Below are 26,031 nucleotides of genomic sequence, written 5' to 3'. Positions count from 1 at the left end.
TTAAAACGAACAGAAATTACTTCGTATATGAAAGGGGCTGCTTCCTCACCAACATCCCGCTCTTTACGCTAAAGTTTTTTACTGTTTTAAAAAGAAGAGTTGAGAGAAAGAGTCAAACTTTAGCGTCAAGAGCGGGATGTTGGTGAGGAAGCAGCCCCTTTCATATACGAAGTAATTTCTGTTCGTTTTAAGTTTTAATTTTGCTCCTTACTTTCAGATAAAAAAAACTTTTTTTTATTTATTTAATAACTTACAAAGAACTTAATAATGGGCCTGTCTTGTTTTTATGGCACTTGGTATTTATCAAGTGACATATAGTGATCGCAAATTCTGTCGGTCTGTCTGTCCCAGTTTTGCTAGTTTAGGCACTTCCAGATAAGCTAGGACGATGAATTTAGCAGGCGTATCAGGGACCAGGCCAGATTATCAGACCAGGGACCAGATATTCGACCATCTGGGGGGGGGGGGGAGTGGGGGGACGGTTAATTCGAAAAAATTAAAAAAAGAGGTATTTTCAACTTACGAACGGGTGATCAGATCTTAATGAAATTTGATATTTAGAAGGATATCGTGTCTCAGAGCTCTTATTTTAAATCCCCACCGGATCCAGTGACATTTGGGGAGTTGGAAACCTAAAATATTGGAAAACGCTTAGAATGGAGGGATCGGGATGAAACTTGTTGGGAAAAATAAGAACAAATCCTAGATACGAGATTGACACAACCGGAACGGATCCGCTATCTTTGGGGGAGTCGGGGGGAGGGGATGGGTTAATTCTGAAAAAATTAGAAAAAATGAGGTGTTTTTAACTTACCAAGGAGTGATCGGATCTTAATGAAATTTCATAGAAGGACCTCGTACCTCAGATCTCTTATTTTAAATCCCGACCGGATTCAGTGTCATTAGGGGGAGTTTGGGGGGGACCGGAAATCTTGGAAAACGCTTAGAGTGGAAAGATCAGTATGAAACATGGCGGGAAAAATAGGCACAAGATAAATTACTGACATAACCAGACCGGATCTGCTCACTTTGGGGAATTGGGGGGGGGGGGTCATTCGGAAAAATTAGAAAAAAGGAGGTATTTGTAACTTACGGGTGATCAGGTCTTAGTGATATTTGATGTTTAGAAGGATCTTGTGCTTCAGAGCTCTTATTTTAAGTCCCCACCAGAGCTGGTGACAATGGGGGGAGTTAAAAGGGGAAACTGGAAGTCTTGGAAAACGTGAAAATTGAGGTATCTTTATCTTACGAATGGGTGATCGGATCTTAATGAAACTTGACATATAGAAAGATCTTATGTATCAGATGCTCCTTTTTCAATTCGTATCGGATCCAAGGACATAGGGGATTGGAGGGGGGAAACAGAAATCTTGGAAAACGCTTAGAGTGGAAAGATCTGGATGAAACTTGATGGGAAGAATAAGCACTAGTTCTTGATACGTGATTGACATAATTGGAACGGATCCGCTCTCTTTTGTGGAGTTGGGGGGATTTCCAGTGCTTTGGCGAGTTCGATGCTTCTGGACGTGCTAGGATGATGAAAATAGGTAGGCGTGTCAAGGACCTGCACAAATTGAGTTGATAACAGTCGTTTCCCTGATTCGACAATTTGGGGGGCTGGAGGGAGAGGAAAAATTGAACAAATGAGGTATTTTTAACTTACGTATGGATGATCGGATCTTAATGAAATTTGATATTTAGAAGGATCTAATGTCTCACAGCTCTTTAATTTTAAATCCCGACCATATCCTGTGATATTGGGGGAGTTGGAGGGGAAACGGGGTAACATTCTAGTTAATTGACTTCTTGCTACCTCGGAAAGGGTTTAGGTTAGGAAAATGAAACTCAGGGATGGGTCTACATGCTAAAGTATGTCCCGGAAAGGTATTTTAAAGTACCCACCTCCACTTCTTCTCCCTCTAGAGGGCCCTGAAATTTGCCTACATGACTGTTACTAGTTGCTTTTTCTCTGCCTTTTGTTCTGAAAATGCAATTCCTGTTATTTGAGTACAGTTTTGAGCCATATCAATGTTTTTTTTTGCAAAATTTAGGAAATGTATTTGCATATCTATAAAACCTTATAAAATGGAATTGAGCAAAGTTATGAAGCTGAAAACAATTTTGTTGTACTTCAATTAAGCAGAAGATCTATTTTGCCAGGTTTCACTTTTATAACACACATATTTTTAAAAGTCATCAAAGGTCAGGGCCCTCTAAAGAGAGAAGGAGTGGAGGAAGCTTCTTCAAAATACCTTCCCGGGACATATTTTAGTCTGTAGACCCATTTCTGAAAGTTTCATTTTCCTAACCTAAACCCTTTCCGATATAGCAAGAAGTCAATTAACTAGAATTTTACCGGAAACGGGAAATCTTGGAAAGTGCTTAGAGTGGAGAGATCAGGATGAAACTTGGTGGGAAGAATAAGTACAAGTCCTAGGTACGTGATTGACATAACCGGACTGAATCCGCTCTTTTTGGGGGAGTTGGGGGGATGTTAATTCGGAAAAATTAGGAAAACTGAGGTATTTTTACTTAAGAACGAGTGTCTGGATCTTAATGAAACTTGATATTTAGAAGGAACTCATGTCTCGGAGCTATTATTTTGACTCCCGACCTGATCTGGTGACATTGGAGGGAGTTGGAGGGGGAGACAAGAAATCTTGGAAAACGCTTAGTGTGGAGAAATCAGGATGAAACTTCGTGGGGAGAATAAGCAAATTTCGTAGATACGTGATTGATTTAACCGGACTAGATCCGCTATCTTTGGAGGAGTTAGGGAGGGGGGTTCAGTGCTTTGGCGAGTTCGGTGCTTCTAGACGTGGTAGGACGATGAAAATTGATAGTCGTGTAAGGGACCTGCACAAATTGACTTGATAAAGTCGTTTTCCCCCGATTCGACCATCTGGGGGGCTGAAGGGAGAGGAAAAATGAGAAAAATTGAGGTATTCTTAACTTACGAGTGGGTGATTGGATCTTAATGAATTCTGATATTTAGAAGGACCTCGTGTCTCAGAGCTCTTATTTCAAATCTCGACCGGCATTAAGCCTCTGATTTTCCTTTTAAATCAATCTATTGATGCTTAGAATTTTGCTACAGCTCACGTCTTACGAGCTCTTGGTTCTTGGCTCTTCCGACGTCACAAGCTGCCATATGAGCTCATAGCTCTTGTTTTTAAATACCAGGTCCTCTTTTCTGGATGTCCAACCAGTTGGACATTCGTTCTTAGTTCAATAAAAAAGAAGAGGAAAGCTTTCGATATTGTAAGTTATCCAACGAAGAATGTGAGGCTTGTGACTGTGAGAGTCTGAGACGACTGTGGAAGAGTGTGAGGCTAGAATTTCAAATATCAAATTGACCTTACAAAGCGAGATAGCTATATTTGACTGAAAAATGTATTTTCCATTCTTATCTTGTTGATGAAAGGAAGAGCAGCAGTCATTTTTTACAATTTGTGTACTTTTGTTTGCCAATTTGCCAATAAAATCGAGACCGTGTATGCTAGTTCTGGGAATTCTTAGTGCCAAATTGAGTTTGAGAGAAAGATGGGACAAACAAATGGCCCGAAGCAAAGCTTGTTTGGGCTTACAACACCAATACACATACAAATAAAAACAATACGAAAAAGAAGAAGAAAAGAAAAAAGAAAAGAAAAGAAAAGAAAAGAAGAAAAAAATTCAATTACCCTGCAATTCAATCGATACGGAATTACACTTCAAAAAAGACAAAACAAAAAGAAATTAAAACCCCTTGACCAGTATCGCCTAGAACAAAACCAACTTCTTGGCTCCACTTGAGGATGGATTTGGAATACGAATCAACCTTACTAACAAGATAAACCGTGTTTTGTTTAGAAAATATTTTATTCTTGTTTTATTCTGTTGAGGGAAGATATGAGGATCTTCTAAATTCGTATCTTGTTCTTGCTTTACCTTCTGGGGATACTGGCCCTCAAATATATGTTAAAAATGTATAAACTTTTTTTTTCAGTTTTGTCCACTGTTTTTAAATTTCCATTTCATAGATTTTCCTTTGATCCTGCTTTGTGGTATCACAGTCAATTAATGCTCTGTTTGTCAGTAAGGGGCCCAAGGGGCGATACCCGCTGCGACATGGTTGCCACTTATTCCCGTAAAAAAAAAGAAAAGAAAGAAAGACAAAGCAAAAACCTCAAGATGAAGGAAACAAACGGAACTACAGCCAGTAGAAAAAAGGACAAAACTAAAACAACGCAGATATTTCGCTTGTATGGAAAAAGGTGTCTTCAACGCTAAATGTAGATGAAAAACAAAGATAAAATCCAAAATAATGTATAAAACCTAAAATTACATCAAATCTAGAACTAAACAATTAAAAACAAACTAATAAAACCAGAAATAAAAATCCAATTGGTTTGTTTGTTATTTCTTAGCTTTAGGTTTACGGTTTTAGAAATCTGTAAGTCTTAGTTTTAGTCTTAGCTTTAGAAAACAAACCAACAATACAAGAAATAAACACCACTTGGTTTGTTTTTTATTTCTTTAGTTGTAGATTTTTCTTTGATTTTAGGTTTCATGATTTATTTTAGACTTTTTTTTCCTTAGGGTTGATGACGCCTTGTTTTATTAGAGGCAAAATATCCGCGTCGTTTGGTTTGTCTTTTCCTTCTACTGGCCCTAATCCCCTTTTGTTTCTTCATCGCTTTAGATCTTTTATTTATCGCTGTAACAGAACCAGTAGCTGAAGCGTCGTTTCGATGCTCTGTGTGCCAGCAATAGCTCTGGAGCATCTTTATTCTTATCCTTTCATCCTATATAATGGAGAAATTCTATCAAGGCCGTATCCAGGGGGGCTAGGGTGTTTGAACCCCCCCACGCTTCAAAATGTTTTTCCGGTTCGTAAAATCGGTAACAAAAATAAATATGAAAAAAATTTTGATGCGTTTCATTTTTTTTTTTAGAAAATCCTGGATGCGACCAAGGGTTCTGTGGGATTTTTTTCAGTATCTATCTTTTTATTATAGCCTTAAGTTGGGGGAAAAAGGGGAATTAAACTGTATACGTTTATATTATCTCTTTTAGATATCATTCGAATTGCTAGTCCAGCGTCAGATCAGAAAACTAGAGGAGCCGTCCCTCAGATGTGTTGAGTTAGTCCATGAAGAACTGCAGCGCATCGTTCAGCATTGCGGCACTGAAATACAGACAGACATGATGCGATTCCCGGCGCTTCATGATAAAATTAAGGATGTTATTACAGCACTGTTGAGGAAGAGACTTCCCCCAACTAATGAGATGGTATGTTTTTGTGCCTTCTTTAGTGTAAATTTTGGTGTCAGATTTGTAAAAAAAATCTGTAAAATTTTTGGTAAAATTTAATGCATGGACTTTTGTTATTTAAAAAAGCTGCTATTCTTGGTAAATAAAATTTTGAATGAAACTTCAGTCCAAGTTTGGGTCTGGTCAACCACCCCTTTTTTAAGTAACTCCCCCTTCCTCTCTTCTGAACCCCTTCCCGTTCCCCTAATCTGATATTTTATGAACCCTCGCAAATTATTTGGCTGGATGAATAAAGCTTTGAGAAATTAATCTGCAGGCTGAGTAAAGGTATTGTACAGTTTTTAACCTCCTACCCTACTGGCAAACTTTGAAGCTTTTGTACCCTCACCCTTCCCCCTTCCCTCCGAACAAAAATCCTGGATCTGCCTTTGTTTTTCAGACACAAAGAAAAAGATAATTTATATGTTAAAGATCTCATGACTAAAAAGCTTTTAGCTTTTTTAATTTTATGTTTAAAATTTTTTAGACAGAACAGCCAACCAAGTGGAATTTAACTTTTCGCTCTTTTTACTGGTTTATAATTGCACACAGTACCTAATATGGTTTGATTAAGATGGTGTTTAAAAAGTCGGCCCCCTTTCTGGTTTTTTCTTAAGTAATCATGAATAATGTCAGACCCTCATCCTCATGTGTGTACAGTTAGACGTCAGTATTTCGGACCAATCAGGGCTGCTGATAGAGGAGGCAGCAAAATGTGATTGGTCAATTTTTGCTCTTTTTACTGGTTTATAATTGCACACAGTAACTAATATGGTTTGAAAAAGGTGGAGTTTAAAAAGGGGTTTAAAAACTCTTTCTGTTTTTTTTCTTAAGTAAGTTAAACTTCAGTACTTCAGACCAGTCAATGCTGCTTATAAAGGAGGCAGCAAAATGTGGGTCAATAAGGACTATACCGACACATTAATTTTTATACTATATTTAATAAATTTTATATAAGAGTTTCTAAGCGTGACAACAATGAACAACGTATACTGGAAAAACAGAAAAAGAAGGGGAAACTGTTAACATATTTTTAGTGTTTCTTAAATACGATTGTAAATTATCAATTACTACTGATTACATTTACTTCTGGCATCGTTACATACAGACTAAATTGAATTGAGGACTTAACTAAGCAGTTTCTGACAAAAAAAGTAACTGGCGAAAGAAAATAGAACCATACTGTTTTTGTTGTTTTTTAGATGCCGTGGTGGATTTAATGACTACCTTGTTGGTAATGGTGAATTGCACTTACATTTATATGCTAATTGTACTTTATATACTATTGAAATATATTTTATATATGTTGGACATATTTGGATATATTTTATGTTTTTTTTCATTTTCGAATGGTTGAAGGGAATATGTCAAATATTCACTGAATAATAAAGTACCATGTACAATGAAATCAAATTGTTTAAATGGGTTAAATGGAAAGTTCATAACCGTGTATATCTAAAAAAATAAGAAAATCGGCAATTCAATTTTGAATGAAAGCGATCGCCATATATAGTTGTAATTTCTTGGTAGTAACGAGTGCCAATTAAAAAAAAGAAGCGTGTTAAAAAATCTGCAAAATTTAGATAAAAATATAAAATTAGCTTAAAAATCAGCTAAAACGTATAAAAAGCCAAAAAAAATTGATGAAAATTAGCAGAAAAGGTATGGCACCAAAGAGCTTAAGATGTAGCTTTCCTTTGAAGGTTTAATTGCCTATGGTGGTCAACAGATCGTTAGTTGTTTGAATTTCTACAGACGAAATGCATTGCCTAATTTAACTGATTGGTTTTTCTTTTCAACGTGGCAACGCTGACGAAAATGTGCTACTGCCCTATCAACTATAAATAAAAAAAAAAAAAATCTTCAATTCAGTCCTAAATTCCATTTAGTCTGTATGTAACGATGCATCAACAGTAAATGTAATCTTTCATTGATAATTAACAATCGTTTTTAAGAAATGCTAAAATTACATCAACAATTTCCCCTTCTTTTTTTCCAGTATATGCTGTTCAGTGTTGTCACATTTAAAAAATTTTATCTAAAATTTTTTAACTATAGTATAAACATCAATGTTTCGGGATAGTCGTTATTGACCAATCACATTTTAATGCCTTTTTTGTAAGCAGCCCTGACTGGTCCAAAATGCTGACGTTTAACTATACACACATGAGGACGAGGGTCTGATATAATCATCAATAGTAAATGTAATCTTTCATTGATAATTCATAATAGTTTTTCGGGTATAATCAGACTTAAGATGGTTGAAGGGGATAAAAAGTCCTTGGCACTTTAATTTCACTATATTATTACTTACTTAACTCGATGCTTGGTCAGTAGTAGTAGTAATGAATATACTGTAGAGACTGTAGTAAAGCCTAATCAGGGTACTAATGCAAAATCAGTATTATTTCAGCTTGTTATAAATGTTAAGGTGATATGGTTCCTCATAGAATCACCTTCTCCGATCTTTATGAACCTTTTTAGTTTTTGTGGCTAAACTACTTAGAATTGATTGGACGGTGTTGCCATAACTTGTAGAGCTTGGATAATACATCTAAATAAACGACCGAAAACGAAAAAGTGACTCCTACTCTCTCGTAAGTCTTAGAAAAACAATATAACGTCTCACATTTGTCCTGGAGATAGAGATATTGGTTTATTACAAATAATTTCTGGAACCATACTGGCTAATCATGAGAAAACGGTAAAAAAAAAAAGTCGTAAAGAAGAGAGAAACGAGGATAATAACAGCCACTTAAGAAAAAAAACGACGATTGCACTGAAATATTTGCTTTGTAATCTGCGTTCTTTTTTTCACTGGCTCTTATTATTTTCGTTGCTCTCTTCTTCATGGTTTTTGTCGTTTTGTCATTGGTCTATCTCTGGAGACGTCGGAGATAGACCAAAGGACTCCTGTATGTATGTATGTATCGGACTAACAAGGCTTTTTAACTACTAAGGTTCTTGTGTCGGCCCTACAAAGCGTTACTACAGTTGAGTTCAAACTCCGGATCCTGTATTTCACAGCTGAGGTCAAACCCACTGCGCCACTACAGGATTCTTGTATTGACTACTAAGGTCCTTGCGTCAGCCCAGTAATTTGAATTTTGTTTTTTAGCTAAATATAAACTTTCTTTTATAAGTTCAAGAAAGAACAGTCCCTAAAAATGTTCTAGTATGCCTGTCAGGAAAACAGTTATATCAGCTCAAAAGAAATATCATTTAAGTAATTTGGCAGGTTTGGGAATTTCCTGTGGTGCTACCCTATATGATTGAAAACCTTGCCGACACAGGAGCGCATTATTTATGCTATAGGTACATTGAATAGTGAGCGCTTTGCTTAATAAATAGTGAAAGATTGTATTCTCTTTATTTTAACCTGAACTCTCGTTAGTATTTCGAACTTTAACACATTCGAGTCAGTTATTGCAAAAATTTTAAGGAGATATCATTTGAGGATATTGGAAGCTTCGAGAGTTCTCTCTGGGGCTTGGAAAATTTGCTAACGGGCCCTTTGTCTTTGAGATTGTCAGCTGACGCTGAGGCTTGCAAAATGGTTTCTAAGGTATTGAATGGCTTTAATAAAATACGCATAAACAAGCAAAGCCATTTTTATCACAATCATCATGTGCAAACTATTTAAAAATTTTAAAATGTGGAATGAAGATATAGATTCAGGCTTTCCGATGACCTTATGGTTTGTTTTAGCCGGATGACTTGTGATGGAAAGAGGGCGTGAAAGACTTTCTAGGTAAAGTTTATTACTTCATATGACATAGCCTAACGTGACGTAAAATTCTATTTTGAACAACGACTATGTTGCGGATAAAATTGTCTCCATCAGAACACGTAACATGAAGTAATGTTTTAGGTTTTGCTAGTGTGAAAGCAGCCTTAAAACACACGATCTCTTTTTTTTACTTTTGTTGGCGCTAGAGCTAGTGGAGAACGACTCTCTGTATTTTTGAGTAACTGACGGCAAAATATCGGGATGGATTTCATAATTCTGGAATCAAAGTTTTGGAATTGGCTTCTCCCTTTCTATTGAATTTCAAATTCTCACTGTTTATTGTGTATGTTGACAAACAGATTCTTTTTAAGGTGGAAAATATGATAGCGATTGAACTAGCATATATCAACACTCGCCACCCCGATTTTCATCCTCAAGCAGTGGCGGCTGCGACCTTTGCCAATTCGGATGAGGGTACCATTCCAAAAAGAAGCAATCCAACCAAAAGGCACACGGTTAGTTTTGCACCGTCTCAAACGACCGGGAATATCATTATCAATGGGGTGGATGTACCCAAGGTAAAAATTTTTTTTTGCTTCCCTTTCAACGAACCTAAATTATATACATATCACGTTGCAATATGTCACAAAAAATGTCATGAAAATAATGTGATATGTCAAAAAAATGTCGCACAAAAGATAAAATCGTGAGATGTTGAAAATGACGCAAAAAAAATCGATCAGCATCAACTGAGCACCAATAACAGATGAGTTAAATGAAATTGTGAGAAACGTGTATTAAAAACTCGAGTTTTTAGAGAGAGCTTAAAGGAACTGGGCATGTGGCTGGAGTAGTCCATGGTTTGTTGACAGCTTTTGGGATCAGGTAGGCTTTTTTATAGGCTTTATTTCAGATTCCTGAATTATTATTGTTTGGCAGATAGTGACAAGATGAAATATTAGCCAATTGTTGTTAATTAATTAATATATTAAATATAATTAATATTATTAATTATAAGCACTTTATTAAGAAATAAAGTGCTAGAAATCTATTGCAAATGAGAAAAAAAACTTGCTCAGTGAAGCATCGAGGCCAATAAATTGTAAAGGATTGCCCGGGTACAGCTTCTCTGCCTGAAACAGGCGAGCTGGGGAACCCAAGATCGGCTCATCTCGAATCCAATTTTGTGCTTGGTCTTTACGCAATGTGGTAAATAGATACCTCTCACATCTTATAGCAAAAATTACTTTCCAAATATGATGCATTAAAACCATATACCGGTGCTATTATAGTCCCGACAGAAAAAAAAAATGTCTACGATTGATTTTATTATAACTTAGGCCCAACTACTTTTCAATAACACTTTGCTTTAGTATTAATTGTCTTTAACCATGATTATCTAATTTTTTTTCTTCGTTGAGACATTTTTAATTTATTTGCGTTATATCGTTGACTAGAGTTTGAAGGTGCTTTTATGGATGCTCTATAGATGCTTTATAGATGGTGCTTTGCTACCTAATTTGCCACCTTGCCAAAAATATAGACGGCGTTTCTTATCGCTAATATTCAAAATATGAATGCAAGATTTTTGTCCTGCGGTGGTGCAATGGGCTTGATCTCAGCTTGGTAATACGGAACCCAGAGTTTGAACTCAGCTGTTGCAATACACTGCTGGGCAGACGCAAGGACCTTAGTAGTCAAGAAGTGTCGTTAACCCAATGCCTCTATACATCGCAATAGTCTTGTGGTGACGCAATGGGTTTAATATAAGCTTAGCAATATGGAATTCAGAGTTCAATCTCAGATTTTGCAACATATTGCAGGGCTGACACTCGGACCTTAATTTCAGGAAATGTCATTAATCTAACATATATATGCATACGAGAGTCCTTTAGTGACCAAGTGGGTTTAACCTCAGCCGGGTAATACGACACCTAGAGTTCGAACTCAACTGTACCAACACACTGCAGGGCCGACACAAGGGCCTTAGTAGTCAAGAAGTGCTGTTGATCCAATACATACATACGATGTCCAGTACATACATGTATACAAGTAACAAAGCAAACACTGCAAGGCCAACGCAAGGACCTTAACGGTCAAGAAGTTTCGTTAATCGAATACATACATATATACATACAAGAGCTCTGTTGTGACGCAGTGAGTTTGCTCTCATATTGGTAATATGGAACAAAAGTTCAAACTCAGCTGTCAGAATACACTGCAAGGCTGATGCAAAGACCTTAGTTGTCAAGAAGGGTTGTTAGTCAAAAAGAGTCGTGACGCTGTGAGTTTGATCTCATCATGGTAATATTGAACCCAGAGTTCGAACTCAGCTGTGTCAACACTCTGCAGGGCTGACACCAGGACCTCAGTTGTCAAAAAGTCTTGTTATTCCAATACATACATACACACAAATAGCCAAGGAAAACAGAGCAGGGCCGACATATATATATGTATGACATATATATATATATATATATATATATATATATATATATATATATATATATATATATATATATATATATATATATATTATATATATATATATATACATACATATATATATATATACATATATATATATATATATATATATATATATATATATATATATATATATATATATAACAAAAAGAGAAATCACCAATGCAACAGCACAAACACATCAAAAAAAAAAAAAAAAAAAGGAAGACAGAAGGAGAAAAGGAAGACTGTTTTCCTAAATTAGTGATTAATATAGACCGGCACTTGAATGAGGCCTTAACCCTACTCATCCATACAATCACATAGGTCAAACAGCATAGCCATACACAATCAACCATAAAGAATAATCCATGGACAGGCAGTCATTTTGTCAATAAGTATAAGCCGTCATTTACCAAACAATAAAAACAGTAAAGACAAATAATTCAGAGGCAACAACCCAACACAAGGGCTCATCAGGAGAATACACACTTGCCTATAGGGTTTCGGCACTTTAAATTCTCGATTAAACAAAATCTAAAATACCCAGTCAAGTGGTGTGCCTACCATAGAATACCTATGGTATCCCCGTGTTAGGTATCAATTATGGCTTCTATTGATAAAATCGAAGCTCCTCAAGAACTTAGAGCTGAAATCGCAAGGAAACTTAAGACTTCTAACATTAAAAAAATTGAAAATGATATAACAAAAAATGACATTACAATACTTTCTGATTTGAAAAAGGATAAGAACCTTACTATCACTAGGGCAGATAAAGGCAATACTATTGTAATTATGGACACTGATGATTATGATCGTAAAATGAATCATTTTATGATCGTAAAATGAATCAATCATTTCGGATACCACTATTTGCAAGGAATTGGATTTCGATCCTACGGATAAATATGTAAAGTCGATTAGAAAGGAATTGGAGTCCCTGAAAAATAATTTGCACATTACCCCACAATTTTATAATAAATTTTATCCAAGAGGTTGTTCCGCACCAAAGATCTATGGTCTACCCAAAATTCATAAGACGGGAGTCCCCCTCCGTCCCATTGTATCAACTTTCTCATTGTCAGTGGCAAAATTAGGAAAGTGGTTGTCGGTGGCATTGCGTCCACTCTTAGGAACACAAAAATCATATATACAAAATTCCACTGATCTTACTAATAAGTTAAAAAATTTCACACTGGAGGAGAATTCAATTCTCTGTAGTTTTGATGTGGTGTCCATGTATTCAAATTGTAACGTGAAAAAGTGCGAGGATATATTAAGGATTAAATTACAAAAGCACTTTGATTTGATACAAGATGTGACCATGGCGAGTTTGGAGATTGAAGTCATCATAAAATTGGTTATCCTTGCAAATGAACATTCTCTTTATTTTGGTTTTAGAGGTGAATTTTACAAACAGGTGTTTGGTTTGGCTATGGGGGCATCTCTCTCCCCTTTGTTGGCAAATCTCTTCATGGAATCTATTGAAACCTCCGCCATACACAGTTTAGGCTCTCTCCTTGTTTCTGGGGCAGATTCATGGATGATGTGGTTTGCATTTGGAAACACGGTTTAGAGTCTTTAGACTTTTTCCATAATCATTTAAATAGTTTTGACAAAAACGTAAAATTTACAGTGGAGTTTGAAGAAAGTGATAAACTACCTTTTCTGGATATCTTATTGATTAAAAGTGAGTTCCATTTACTTTTTTCAGTTTATAGAAAGCCTACTCACAGTGATATGCATTTGAACTTTCACTCTTGCCACCCTATTTCAGTGAAACGAGGGGTTGTGATTGCACTGGTGGATAGAGCTTTCAGAATTTGTTCCCGGGAGTTTTTAGATTCTGAATTGTTGTATTTGAGGGATGTTTTATTTTGTAATAGGTACCCGATTAAATTCATTGATAAAATAATAAAAATAGACCCATTAAACACAACAATAGGGTTATTGGGGTTTCACAGTGCACAGAATTAAACTTACCGAAAAGTTTCATTTCTTTACCTTGTGTACCTACTTTGGGGGAGATGCTTAAAAGAATTTTAGGTAAACATAACATTGATACTTGTGTCCAATCAGTGGGACCATTAGGTAGTTTTCTTAAGTCTGGGAAGGATTTAACCCGGGGAGATTTAGTTAGTGGGGTGTATAAAATTCCTTGTTCCTGTGGAAAGTTTTATATTGGTAGAACTCACCAACAATTTACTGAAAGATTTATTGAGCATCGCAACTCAATAGAAAAAACCCTACAACTAAGAAAGCCTCCCGAAACTTTTGTTTCAGATCTAGCTGAACATACATTCTTTTATCCCGAACATTTTATACAATTTGATGAGGCTACAGCTATTTCTAATGATAAAGGTTTTTCTCAGTGGGCGAGGGAGGCTATAGAAATAAAAAAACATATATTTGCTAATATTTGAATGAATAGAGACACAGGGAATTTAAATATTGACCCAATTTATGATATTCTTTTGAAAAATGAACCAATAATCGATGGGGGAATTAATATTTTACACAATCACCGGGGGACGAGATTACCCACTAGACCAAAGAGTTGCTTCAATGTTAGCTTACAAGAGGATCATTTCGCAACAGAATAATTAACTAAGTTTCAATTTTCATAACTTTTCCTCAGTTGCTCTTTGATTCTCATTGAAGTAACTCAAATAGCTGCTTTTCCCTACGTGGATAAGTAGCGACAATTGTATTTACTATTATTGGTGGTGGTTTTTATTTGTTTTAAGCATGTCCCTAGCCGCTGGCTGACGATCGGACGTGCCCCTGCTAGAATCATGCAGTAGAGACAAAGCTGAAGAGTCTTCTGTCCAATCCCAAACTTCTGAAGATTATGACTTATATCAGAAGTGCGACGATGAAGGCCCAACTTGAGTTTGTTCTAGCCTCAGCAGAACTGTTCATGTGTTTCACCCAACTGTTCCAGAAAGAAGAGCCTCTCATTCTTGTTCCGCGCTCAGTGATCAAAAGACTAGTTGACGCTTTGTGGACGGGTCTTTACTCCAGATTTCGTGACCGAGACTGAAAATTTCTCACCGCAAATGTTGAACCTTGCTGAGAAATTTGCAGGAAAGCCCATAGTTTCAGAAAATGTACAACGGGCTTTCCGTGAGAAAGCAATACTGAAAGACAAGGCCATTTTCTATGTCAATGTGCGAAAATATTTTATTGCGGATATTTGCTATATATTGAAGAAATGTCCTCTGGAAAAGGATGGTTTTCTAGAGGCTTTACGCTGCTTGAATCCGATCAACATAAAGGATTCAAGAACCATTGCAGACATAGCGGCTGTGGCACGCAAAATTGCGACTGGAGTAAGCTCAGACGTTGCCCAAGCTGAGTGACTGCTTTTGCAAACGGAAACTGGACCCCATGAGGACACTACTCGGATCGATAATTTTTGGAGCCATTATTTTGTACTGGTGAATGAGCGTGGGGACAGCGAGTACCCGGAACTTACCAAGCTTATCAAAGTGGTGCTTACGTTGTCGCATGACAGCGCAGATGTTGAGCGTGGGTTTTCGCGTTCTGGTAAGATTATCGGTGAAGACCAGGCATTAATGTCTGGACGCGTTCTGGATGCGAGATTCATGGTATATGACACGTCGAGTCTTGAAGGAGAAAAACCAGAGCGGTTTTCGATTACAAAATAGCTGTTGAATCTTGCACGTTCCGCACGGTCTCAGCATCAACAAAATCTGGATGAAAAGAATAGCTCTCCGAGAAGGAGAAGCCAGATTTCGAAGAGTACAACAAGCGTAATTTGCAGGAGGTTCACGACAAAAAGAAATAAATAGAAGACCCGGAAAGCAAAAAGGAAAAACTTAGAGCATCAGAGCAAGAAAAGAGAACAATAGCAGATGCTTTACTTTAGGAAGCGACCGACAGAATGAAAAAGGCTGCCGAGTCCAAGAGTTCCATAGACATTGCCCTGTTTTTACTATTTGTACAGTTTGTATTTGAAATAAATAATAATATAAAAAAATAAGTAGAAACTCGGGAAATGACGAATTTGGGTAACCAGGTTTCCCACGCCGTCTACCACAGATCTGATCCTGAGGACTTCCGAATCCTATATTTGGCGTGTATTTGGGCCCGGGAAATTCTACAGAAAAAGGACAGAGCCTATAATTTGAAACGAACCGACCTGTACGAACCCTGAAATTGTATTAATGTCCAACCTATTAAATTATCTAGTTAAATCTTGTTGTCTTGCTACTGGTAATGGCAATGTCTAGCAACAGGCAAGGGGCCTTTGAGATTTGTGCCTGGATCCAGTTTTATGGGTCTGCCCTAATATTATTAGCTATTAAAGTGGTAAAAAAAAATACTTGCAGTCTTTTCTACATGTCCAGTTTAAGGATAATTTTCTTTCAGAGACGTCTTCAAAAATGATTTTGTAATATTTTGCTTTCAATTAGGTATACTAGCCAGATTCACATATGACATTGTCTTTAATGACAATGACGTTGTTATCATTTGACAGTATTTTATGGTTTTCGTATCAGAAGTTTTATCCCCTTAGTCCGAAATAAAATTCGGTATCGATTTGCTAAATGATTTGGTATCTGTTGGCTCTCTTTTGATCCTTATCCATCCAAATGGCTATATATATATATATATATATATATATATATATATAGTTATATATAGTTATATATATATATATATATATATATATATATATATATATATATATATATATATATATATATATATATATATATATATATATATATATATATATATATATATATATATATATATATATATATATATATATATATATATATATATATATATATATATATATATATATATATATATATATATATATATATATATATATATATATATATATATATAGTTGTCTGTCTGTCTGTGGGTCTGTGGATCTGTGGATCAGGTGACGTCATGTTTCGGCTGACGTCATGAAATTAGTTGCCGTCATTTTTGTTATGACGATGCTTAGTATATTGTAAAACACATTAATTTGGTTAATAATATACCATTTAAAACACCAAAATGAACATGCTGGAGTAGTCACTCGGTGAGAGAGGGTGTCAGAACGGAGAATGAAGGTCCCAGGTTCAAATCTTGGTTAGGCTAAAAAAGGTAAAAAACTAAAAACTAAAAAAAAAACTGAAAAAACTAAAAACAGGCAAAAACTACAAAAAAAAAACTAAAAACTAATAAAAAAATAAAAAAGCCGAAAAACTAAAAAAACTAAAGAAACTAAAAAAAGGAAAAAACTTAAAAAACTAGAAACTAAAAAAAACTAAAAAAAAGGAAAAATGAAAAATAGAAGAGAAAAAGAATACTAATAAAATTAAAAATAAAAAAAAATAAAAAAGATAAAAAGCTAAAAAAAAGGTTAAAACCAATAAAAACTAAAAAGAAAAAAAGGTAAAAAACTAAAAAAAAAAAAATTCATCTTTCTCGCACCCAAAAATATAGACGTCCACGAAATCAACAATATTGTTTTGAACACGATTCGAGACCAGGCAGTCCTTTACAAGTCAGTCGACACAGTTTTGGAACCAAATGAAGCGGTTAATTATCCATCTGAATTTTTAAATTCCATAGATCCTTCAGGGTTTCCATCACACGTGCTACAACTAAAAATAGGCGTACCAATAATACTTTTAAGAAATATCAACCCACCAAAGCTTTGCAATGGCACGCGACTTGCCGTAAAAAAAAACAATGGAAAACCTAATAGAGGCCACAATCTTGACAGGGCCTTATGAGGGTGAGGCTGTTCTTATTCCTCGCATTCCCATGATTCCAACGGATCTGCTTTTTCAATTTAAAAGATTGCAATTCCCGATTCGATTAGTATTTGCAATCACCATTAACAAAGCTCAAGGTCAATCATTAGAAAAATGTGGTATAGATCTTAATCCTGATTGTTTTTCCCATGGACAATTGTACGTTGCATGTTCGAGGGTCGGTAAACCTGACAATGTATTTATATGCAGCGACAATTGGACAGCGAAGAATGTTGTTTATTCGCAAGTTTTACGCAGTTAATTTGTATTGTATCTATCTATATAAAAACGAGTTATGTGGATGCATGTTTGTTTGTTTGTAAAAAGAGCGTTTGTATATGACGTCATTATTAGTACATACGGCTTTGCATATGCACAGACAATGGGAAAGCCAAGAATGTTGTTTATTCGCAATTTTTGCGTAGTTTGAAACACATATATAAATCTATCTATATTCACAGGTGGGACACAGGGACACAACTACAATGGCGCATAACTAATATGGCGCGTAACGACTTACGCGCGCGGGGGGGCTTGGGGGGGCGCGAAGCGCCCCATCAACTAGGTGTTGGGGTGGCGCGAAGCGCCACCCCAACAGCTAGTATATATATATAAATAAGTTGTCTGTGTGTGTGTGGGTCTGTCTGTCGGGTGACGTCATGTTTGTGTGTCGACTGACGTCATGTTTTCAACTGACGAAATTACAGACGGGGACATCGGTACACATGACGACCGGGACACCGGCAAATAGGGAATATAAATGACGACACTCAACGAGAAAGCGACCGGGACAAAAGGAATGTTCGATTAGCAATCACCATCAACAAAGCACCGGGACACAAATGACGACCGGGGCACAGGGAGTATAAATGACGACCAGGACATAAGTAAAAAAAAAAACTAAAAAAACTAAAAAAAAAGGTAAAAACTACAAAAAAACTAAAAAGAAAAAAAAAAGAAAAAAAAATAAAAATTCCCGATGTCCCGGTCTGTAATTTCGTCAGTTGAAAACTTATGATGAAATAAATTTTTAATTTTTTCCCTTTTTTTGTTTTTAGTTTTTTTTTATTGGTTTTTACCTTTTTTAGGTTTTTTAGTTTTTTTCTTTTTTCTTTTTAGTTTTTTTTGAAGTTTTTATCTTTTTAGTTTTTTTATTTTTATTTATATTTTTTTAGTTTTCTTTTTCTCCTTTATTTTTCAGTTTTTTCCTTTTTTTAGTTTTTTTTCTTTTTTAGTTCTTTTAGTTTTTACCTTTTTTAGTTTTTTTTAGTTTTTTTAGTTTTTTAGCTTTTTTTATTTTTTTAGCTTTTTTTATTTTTTTTTATTAGTTTTTAGTTTATTTTATGGTTTTTTCCTTTTTTAGTTTTTTTTTAGTTTTTTATCTTTTTTTAGTTTTTTTTTAGTTTTTAAGCTTTTTTAGATTTTTTTATTTTGTTTTCTTTTTTTTTTTGTAGTTTTTACCTTCTTTAGATTTTTGCTTCTTTTATTTTTCTAGCTTTTTTAGTTTTTTTTCGTTTTTTCTTTTTAGTTTTTTTGTAGTTTTTATCTTTTTTATTTTTTTGTATTTTTATTCATATTTTTTTAGTTTTGTGAGAAGTCCCTTTCTATTATTTATGTATTGCCTTATATTATATTCTATAATATAACATACACTATACGCCATAGCTATACGACATATAATTTTACGACAGGCTGACATCCTCGAATTCTTGTTTACCCATTATTTACCAGTTTATTTTTAGACGGGTAACCTTCACCTACGATCAAGTTCAACAGGCTGACACCTTCAAACCCATGTTTATCCATTTTTATTTGTCTGCCCGTATTTACCTTGAGCGTTCGATAACCTTCAACCTATAGTCAAACTCAAAGCTTTAATTTATTACAAAACCGGACCAGAGAGGGCCCCTTAAAAGCGAATGTTAGAACAATATTCGGGGAGTTCTGATTCACAATTTCTGGACGACAGATAGATATAACAACCCTGCTACTTATATTTGGCTTATCGTTTTTCCTCTTGGACCAGCATTCTTTCTTGGATACTAGCTTTTTCAATTAATACGAGGGACAGCCTGTCGTGTGTATTTACAAGATCTAACGTAAGTTTTTTATTCGTATGTTCTGCTCTGTCAATCTCTGAAATACCTTTTCCAAGTGAGTGAGATGCTCGTCTTTGGATTGGCTGAAGATTACCAGATCATCGATGTAAAAACGTACAAAAGATTGCATTCCCTCGAACAGAATAGACATAAATTCCTGAAAAATTTGCGGAGATGGAGACGCTCCTTGTGGAAGTCGCTGGAAGATCATTTGTTGACCTGTAACTGGGGAAGAGAAGCTAAAATATTTCTTGCTCTTTTCGTGAAGATTGACATTGTAGAATCCATGCGACACGTCGATAATAGAGATGAAACGAGCTCCGGACAAACCTAGGGTGCTAAAGATGTCATCTGCCCTTGTCAGAGGCCACGCTGATCGACGTATAGCTTGATTCACGTTTCGGACATCAATCAGGAATCTAGAATTTGTTACGTCCAGTTGACTGCGCTCTGGAATGACGCCATTAACTGGTTTTGCGATGATAAAAACTGGAGACTGGTAAGGACTTCTTCCTGGCTTGATAATGCCCGCCTTTAACATAGCCTGAACATGGGATTCTAAGGCCTTTTGTTGTAGCAATGGGAGGTTGAACTGCTTAACCTTGTGTATTGGTACGTCTGGGTTGATGTCAATTTCTGCTTCCATAATGTTGTTTTGACCAACGTCGTAGGTTGATTGTGCGAACATTCTCCCGTACATTTCCAATAGCCTCCGTAATTTTTCCTTTAGATTTTGATCCAAATGTTCCAACTTTACCTTGTCAATTTGTTCTTCTATTTTCGATGTGTTTTCAGAATTTGTGTAAGCGGCCAGAATAGCGTCTCCTTCTTTCCAAAATTCCTCCAGTGGAAAAGCTTGGCTAAGGCTATTTTCGTCGATTTCCTGAAAGTAACCAAGAACCTCTCTCCTAGAAATTTCTCTAACGTCCCCACTGTTGTTGAAATACGGAATAAGAAACCTATTCCCGGAGTACTCGAGAGCATAAGGATGTAATGATGATTCTTCTGTTGCTGGAGTGAAAAGAATTGCTGCTCCTGCAGGAAGCTCCTGACCCATTGGCCTAGCACGACAATCTAAGAGGACCATAGAACGAGGAGGGATAGATGTCTTCTTAGCCAATGTAATACAGCCACGAGCCAAATTTTCAGAACTGAAAAATGCAAAGTCCATTTCATCTGGGAACGAAATTGAAGGATCATTAGGAAGAATCGTATGAGTGGCCATTTCAAGGTAGCAATTTAAATGACGCAAAAGATCGTACCCTAACATTACATCGAACGATAATCCACGAATTACAAGAGCTAGCCAGTGAACTGGGCGAAAACCTGGTATAGTGATGAGTACTTCCGTTTCTCCTGCGACATCAAGAAAATCTCCAGAAAGTGATTTTACCTTTGAACCAGTGAATATTAAATTTTGTGCTGGAAGAATTTTTCGGAATAAATCATACCCAATTAATAATCGACTGCAGCCCGTGTCAACAAAACAAAAAATGTCTAGGCTATTGACTTTAACCTTGTGTAAAAATGGAAAACCTTGACTTTCGAGTTTTCGCCTTTGGTCTCTACCTATATAACTGACAAAACAAACATCTAACGGTTTTGAAGGGGAAAATGCCGGTTCCACCGTTAGTGCCGGAACCTGGCGTTCAAGTTTAAAGACCCGTCTAAGGGGGAAGATTGATCTTCATTGTAATTGGTTGTATCTTCAAAACGGTTGAAAGGTAAACTCGGATCGTCATAATTCTCCGCCATAAAACCAGCTTCTCGGTGATTTTCCTGAAAACGGGCATTTCTACGCTCTGGTGCAGGTATCCCACGATAACTATTCTGACCCCTCATCTGTCCGCGACCTCTACCAATCTGTTGTTGAGACCGATTAGAATTTCGACCTCTCTGACCTTCAAACCTGCCCTCATAATTATTTCGTGAAGGGGAATTCAAAGCTAAATCGGAACGACCACCACTAAACTGCGATCCTCGGTGTGAGTTAAAAGCACCGTGGTAATTACCATTCCTATTCGGGTCGCTCCTAACAAAATATCTATTTTCTTCATAATTGAGCCCTGAATTAAGTCGACCTCTAAAATGTGGAGTAGAACAGCCTCTTTGATCAAAATGACTTCTAGGCCTAGAATAATTATAGCTATCTCTGGGATCTCTTTCATAGTGCCTCCCTGGACCTTGTGAATGCAATCCCCGTGGCCCTTGATAATTTCTAGACTGAAAAAAGGTATTCCTCGTATTTGAGTGCCGGGTCATCTGGCGTGGACCCTGCTGGTAAGAATTGTATTGATTTGAAAAGCTATTACCACGGGCAGCCCTTCCTGCTTGCCCATGGGGAGTTCTGGTTCTACTAATATTTATTTCTGCGATCCCTGCCGTAAGATATTCAAATTGGTCCATTTGGCTGTTAGATCTGAGGCTAGATTTTACTGACTCGATAGTTTGGGCGATTTCGAGTGCTTCGTCTAGATTATCATAATCATCTTGTCTTAACCTAACCGCTTCTTGGAGCTCACTCCGCAGCCCCGTCTCGAACGCTTGCAGAACAATTGAATCGACTAAGGCAAATGCATCTATACTTTTTGAGTTGTCTAACCCTTCTGCTTTACAATAATCTATCTTTCCCGTCTTTAATCTCATATAAAATTCAAAGACAGCTTCCTCTGGTTTTTGCTTCATTTCTACTATTGCCTGCAGACATTGCCGAGGGGTTTTTCTAGCACCTACATTTCTTAACAATTTTTCGCATAGATCGTCAAGCGTAAAAGTGTTTCCCGACTCAATTATTTCGTCCACATACCGCTGAAAAATTCCTCTACAGGTGTTTGACGCCATAACTAAAGTATAATCATCGTCCCATTTTATAGTAGCCTTCATGCTTTTAAGTTGTCTTATCCAAGTCTTTACTTCCGATGGTTTTGTTAAAGTTTGAATGTGTGAAAAAGGGTCAACTACCATCTGATGGGTTATTTGAGAAGGGACCTGTTGATAGGCTAATTGAGAATTATCTGGGATATTTGTCGGGTTACTTGAATTTCCGGTGGACATCATAAATCCTTACAAGAAGCAATAAAATGTATTAGGAGACAGATATGTAGTGTTAATTTTAGAATGATTCAATAAAAATCTATTGATGTTACAGACAGTAAAGAAAATGCAAAAAAAAAGATCTATGGATAATGCAAAGAGACTAAAATCATAAATTAATGAGGAAAAACTTATCGTACTTGGTGAAACTAGTACATTAGTCTATAGACAAGAAAATTCTAGCTTATAGATAGGAATATGGGAATCTCCTTTGCTAAAAATGAGCCGACTCGGGCGAAGAAAAAATTGTAGGGGGAAAAATCAAATGAAAAAAATAGATAGAAAACAGTAAGAATGCCACCATAGAGCAGAAAAGAACACCGCTAGCCACCACTTTGTAAGGTTTCACCCTATAGGGTGAGTAAGCGAATACTAGTGCTTTGAATTATGGTAGCGTGTCACTAGTATTCAATGTGCGAGTAGGTTCACTTTTCTATCTACTATGGCAACAGTCTATCTGTTCCCTAAGTCCTATTATAAGTCACAATCTCTCAAGACAAGGAATTTTATTTTAGAAGGAGTATGTAAAAAAACAGGTAAAGAAATATAAAGTGGAAAGAAGTTGAGCTGGAGAGTTCTTTCTCGTTGATGAAAAGTCCTTGCTTGGGCGAAGAAATATAAATCTGGAAAATAATGGGTAAACAAGAATTCGAGGATGTCAGCCTGTCGTAAAATTATATGTCGTATAGCTATGGCGTATAGTGTATGTTATATTATAGAATATAATATAAGGCAATACATAAATAATAGAAAGGGACTTCTCACAGTTTTCTTTTTCTCTTTTATTTTTCAGTCTTTTCCTTTTTTTAGTTTTTTTCTTTTTTAGTTTTTAGTTTTTTTTTAGTTTTTTACCTTTTTTTAGTTTTTTTAGTTTTTTTAGTTTTTTAGATTTTTTAGTTTTTTTATTAGTTTTTAGTTTTTTTGTAGTTTTTGCCTTTTTTTAGTTTTTTCAGTTTTTTTTTAGTTTTTAGTTTTTTACCTTTTTTTTAGTTTTTTTAGTTTTTTTAGTTTTTTAGCTTTTTTAGTTTTTTTTTTCTTTTTAGTTTTTTTTGTAGTTTTTACCTTTTTTAGTTTTTTTTCTTATTTTGTATTAGTGTGAAATAATTCAGACGTCATATGCGGACAAACATGACGTCACCTGATCCACAGATCCACACACAGACAACTTATTTTTATATATATAGATATATATATAAAAACTAAAAACTAAAAAAAAACTAAAAAAAAGGAAAAAACTGAAAAATAAGCTAAAATAAAGGTAAAAACCAATAAAAAACTAAAAAAAAAACTGAAAAAACTAAAAAAATGCAAAAACTACAAAAAAAACTAAAAACTAATAAAAAAAGTAAAAAAGCTAAAAAACTAAAAAAACTAAAAAAACTAAAAAAAGGTAAAAAACTAAAAACAATAAAAAATAAAAAAAAACTAAAAAAAAGGAAAAAACTGAAAAATAAGCTAAAATAAATGACGACACTCAAAGAGAAAGCGACCAGGACAAAAGGAATGTTCGATTAGCAATCAACAAAGCACCGGGACACAGGGAGTATAAATGACGACCAGGACATAAGTAAAAAAAAAATTAACAAAACTAAAAAGAAGGTAAAAACTACAACTACAACGGGGACACCGGGGGAAACAGGGGGATATAAATGACAACCGGGACAAAAAAACTAAAAAGAAAAACAAAACTAAAAAACGAATGTATATACAGACCGGGACACCGGGATACAAATGACGACCGGGACACAGGGAATATAAATGACGACCGGGACACAGGGACACAACTACAACGGGGACACCGGGGGAAACAGGGGGATGTAAATGACGACCGGGACACCGGGACAGGGAATGGTCGATTAGCAATCACCATCAACAAAGCTCAAGGGCAATCATTAGAATCATGAGGTATAGATCTGAATACAGATTGTTTTCCCATGGACCATTATATGTTGCATGTTCAAGAGTCGGTAAACCTGACAATCTATTTATATGCAAAGACAATGGGACAGCAAAGAATGTTGTATATTCGCAAGTTTTACGTAGTTAAAACCATATATATATATATATATATATATATATATATATATATATATATATATATATATATATATATATATATATATATATATATATATATATATCTATCTATATTCACAGGTGGGACATAGGGACACAACTACAATGGCGCGTAACTATTATGGCGCGTAACGACTTACGCGCGCGGGGGGGCTTGGGGGGGGGCGCGAAGCGCCCCCACCAACTAGGTGTTGGGGTGGCGCGAAGCGCCACCCCAACAGCTAGTATATATATATATATATATATATATATATATATATATATATATATATATATATATATATATATATATATATATATATATATATATATATATATATATATATATATATATATATATATATATATATATATATATATATATATATATATATATATATATATATATATATATATATATATATATATATATCTTCTATATATATAAAAATAAGTTGTCTGTCTGTCTGTGGATGGATCAGGTGACGTCACCTGAAAAAACTGGATCAGGTGACGTCAAAACTGAAAAAACTAAAAAAGGCAAAAACTACAAAAAAAAACTAAAAACTAATAAAAAAAATAAATAAGCTAAAAAACTAAAAAAACTAAAAAAAGGCAAAAACTACAAAAAAAACTAAAAACTAATAAAAAAGCTAAAAAACTAAAAAAACTAAAAAAAGGTAAAAAACTAAAAAAAATAAAAAATAAAAAAAAAACTAAAAAAAAGGAAAAAACTGAAAAATAAGCTAAAATAAAGGTAAAAACCAATAAAAAACTAAAAAGAAAAAAAGGAAAAAACTAAAAAAAATTTTCATCTAAAAAACTAAAAAAAACTAAAAAAGGTAATCTAAAAAACTAAAAAAAACTAAAAAAGGTAAAAACTAAAAGAACTAAAAAAGAAAAAAATAAATGACGACACTCAAAGAGAAAGCGACCAGGACAAAAGGAATGTTCGATTAGCAATCAATAAAGCACCGGGACACAGGGAGTATAAATGACGACCAGGACATAAGTAAAAAAAAAAATTAACAAAACTAAAAAGAAGTTAAAAACTACAAAAAAACTAAAAAGAAAAAAAAACTAAAAACTAATAAAAAAAACTAAAAAATCTAAAAATCTAAATAAACTAAAAAAGAAAAAAAAAGGAAAAAAATAAAGGAGAAAAACAAAACTAAAAAACGAATGTATATACAGACCGGTACACCGGGATACAAATGACGACCGGGACACAGGGAATATAAATGACGACCGGGACACAGGGACACAACTACAACGGGGACACCGGGGGAAACAGGGGGATATAAATGACGACCGGGACAAAAAAACTAAAAAGAAAAAAAAACTAAAAACTAATAAAAAAACTAAAAAATCTAAAAATCTAAATAAGCTAAAAAAGAAAAAAAAAAGGAAAAAAATAAAGGAGAAAAACAAAACTAAAAAACGAATGTATATACAGACCGGGACACCGGGATACAAATGACGACCGGGACACAGGGAATATAAA

At 35.1% G+C, this 26,031-nt stretch overlaps 1 protein-coding gene and 1 long non-coding RNA gene across 2 annotated transcripts in view; both read left to right on the top strand.

Moving 5' to 3' along the window:
* Window positions 1-26,031, top strand: part of LOC136040856 (dynamin-1-like protein) — a 93,873-nt gene that overhangs the window by 56,330 nt on the left and 11,512 nt on the right. Inside the window, exons 8-9 of the mRNA XM_065725233.1 lie at window positions 5,059-5,274; window positions 9,397-9,603. Coding sequence (XP_065581305.1) covers window positions 5,059-5,274; window positions 9,397-9,603 — 423 coding nt within the window. The remainder of the gene's footprint in view (window positions 1-5,058; window positions 5,275-9,396; window positions 9,604-26,031) is intronic.
* LOC136040863 (uncharacterized) lies at window positions 24,965-25,973 on the top strand. The gene is made up of 2 exons (XR_010620904.1): window positions 24,965-25,369; window positions 25,402-25,973. It is a non-coding gene; the product is annotated as an uncharacterized LOC136040863 (long non-coding RNA).

This window comes from Artemia franciscana, chromosome 21 (genome assembly GCF_032884065.1).
Source record: "Artemia franciscana chromosome 21, ASM3288406v1, whole genome shotgun sequence".
Classification (NCBI taxonomy): domain Eukaryota; kingdom Metazoa; phylum Arthropoda; class Branchiopoda; order Anostraca; family Artemiidae; genus Artemia; species Artemia franciscana.
The sequence above is the reverse complement of the archived record's forward strand: the minus strand, read 5'-3'. Positions and strand labels throughout refer to the sequence as shown.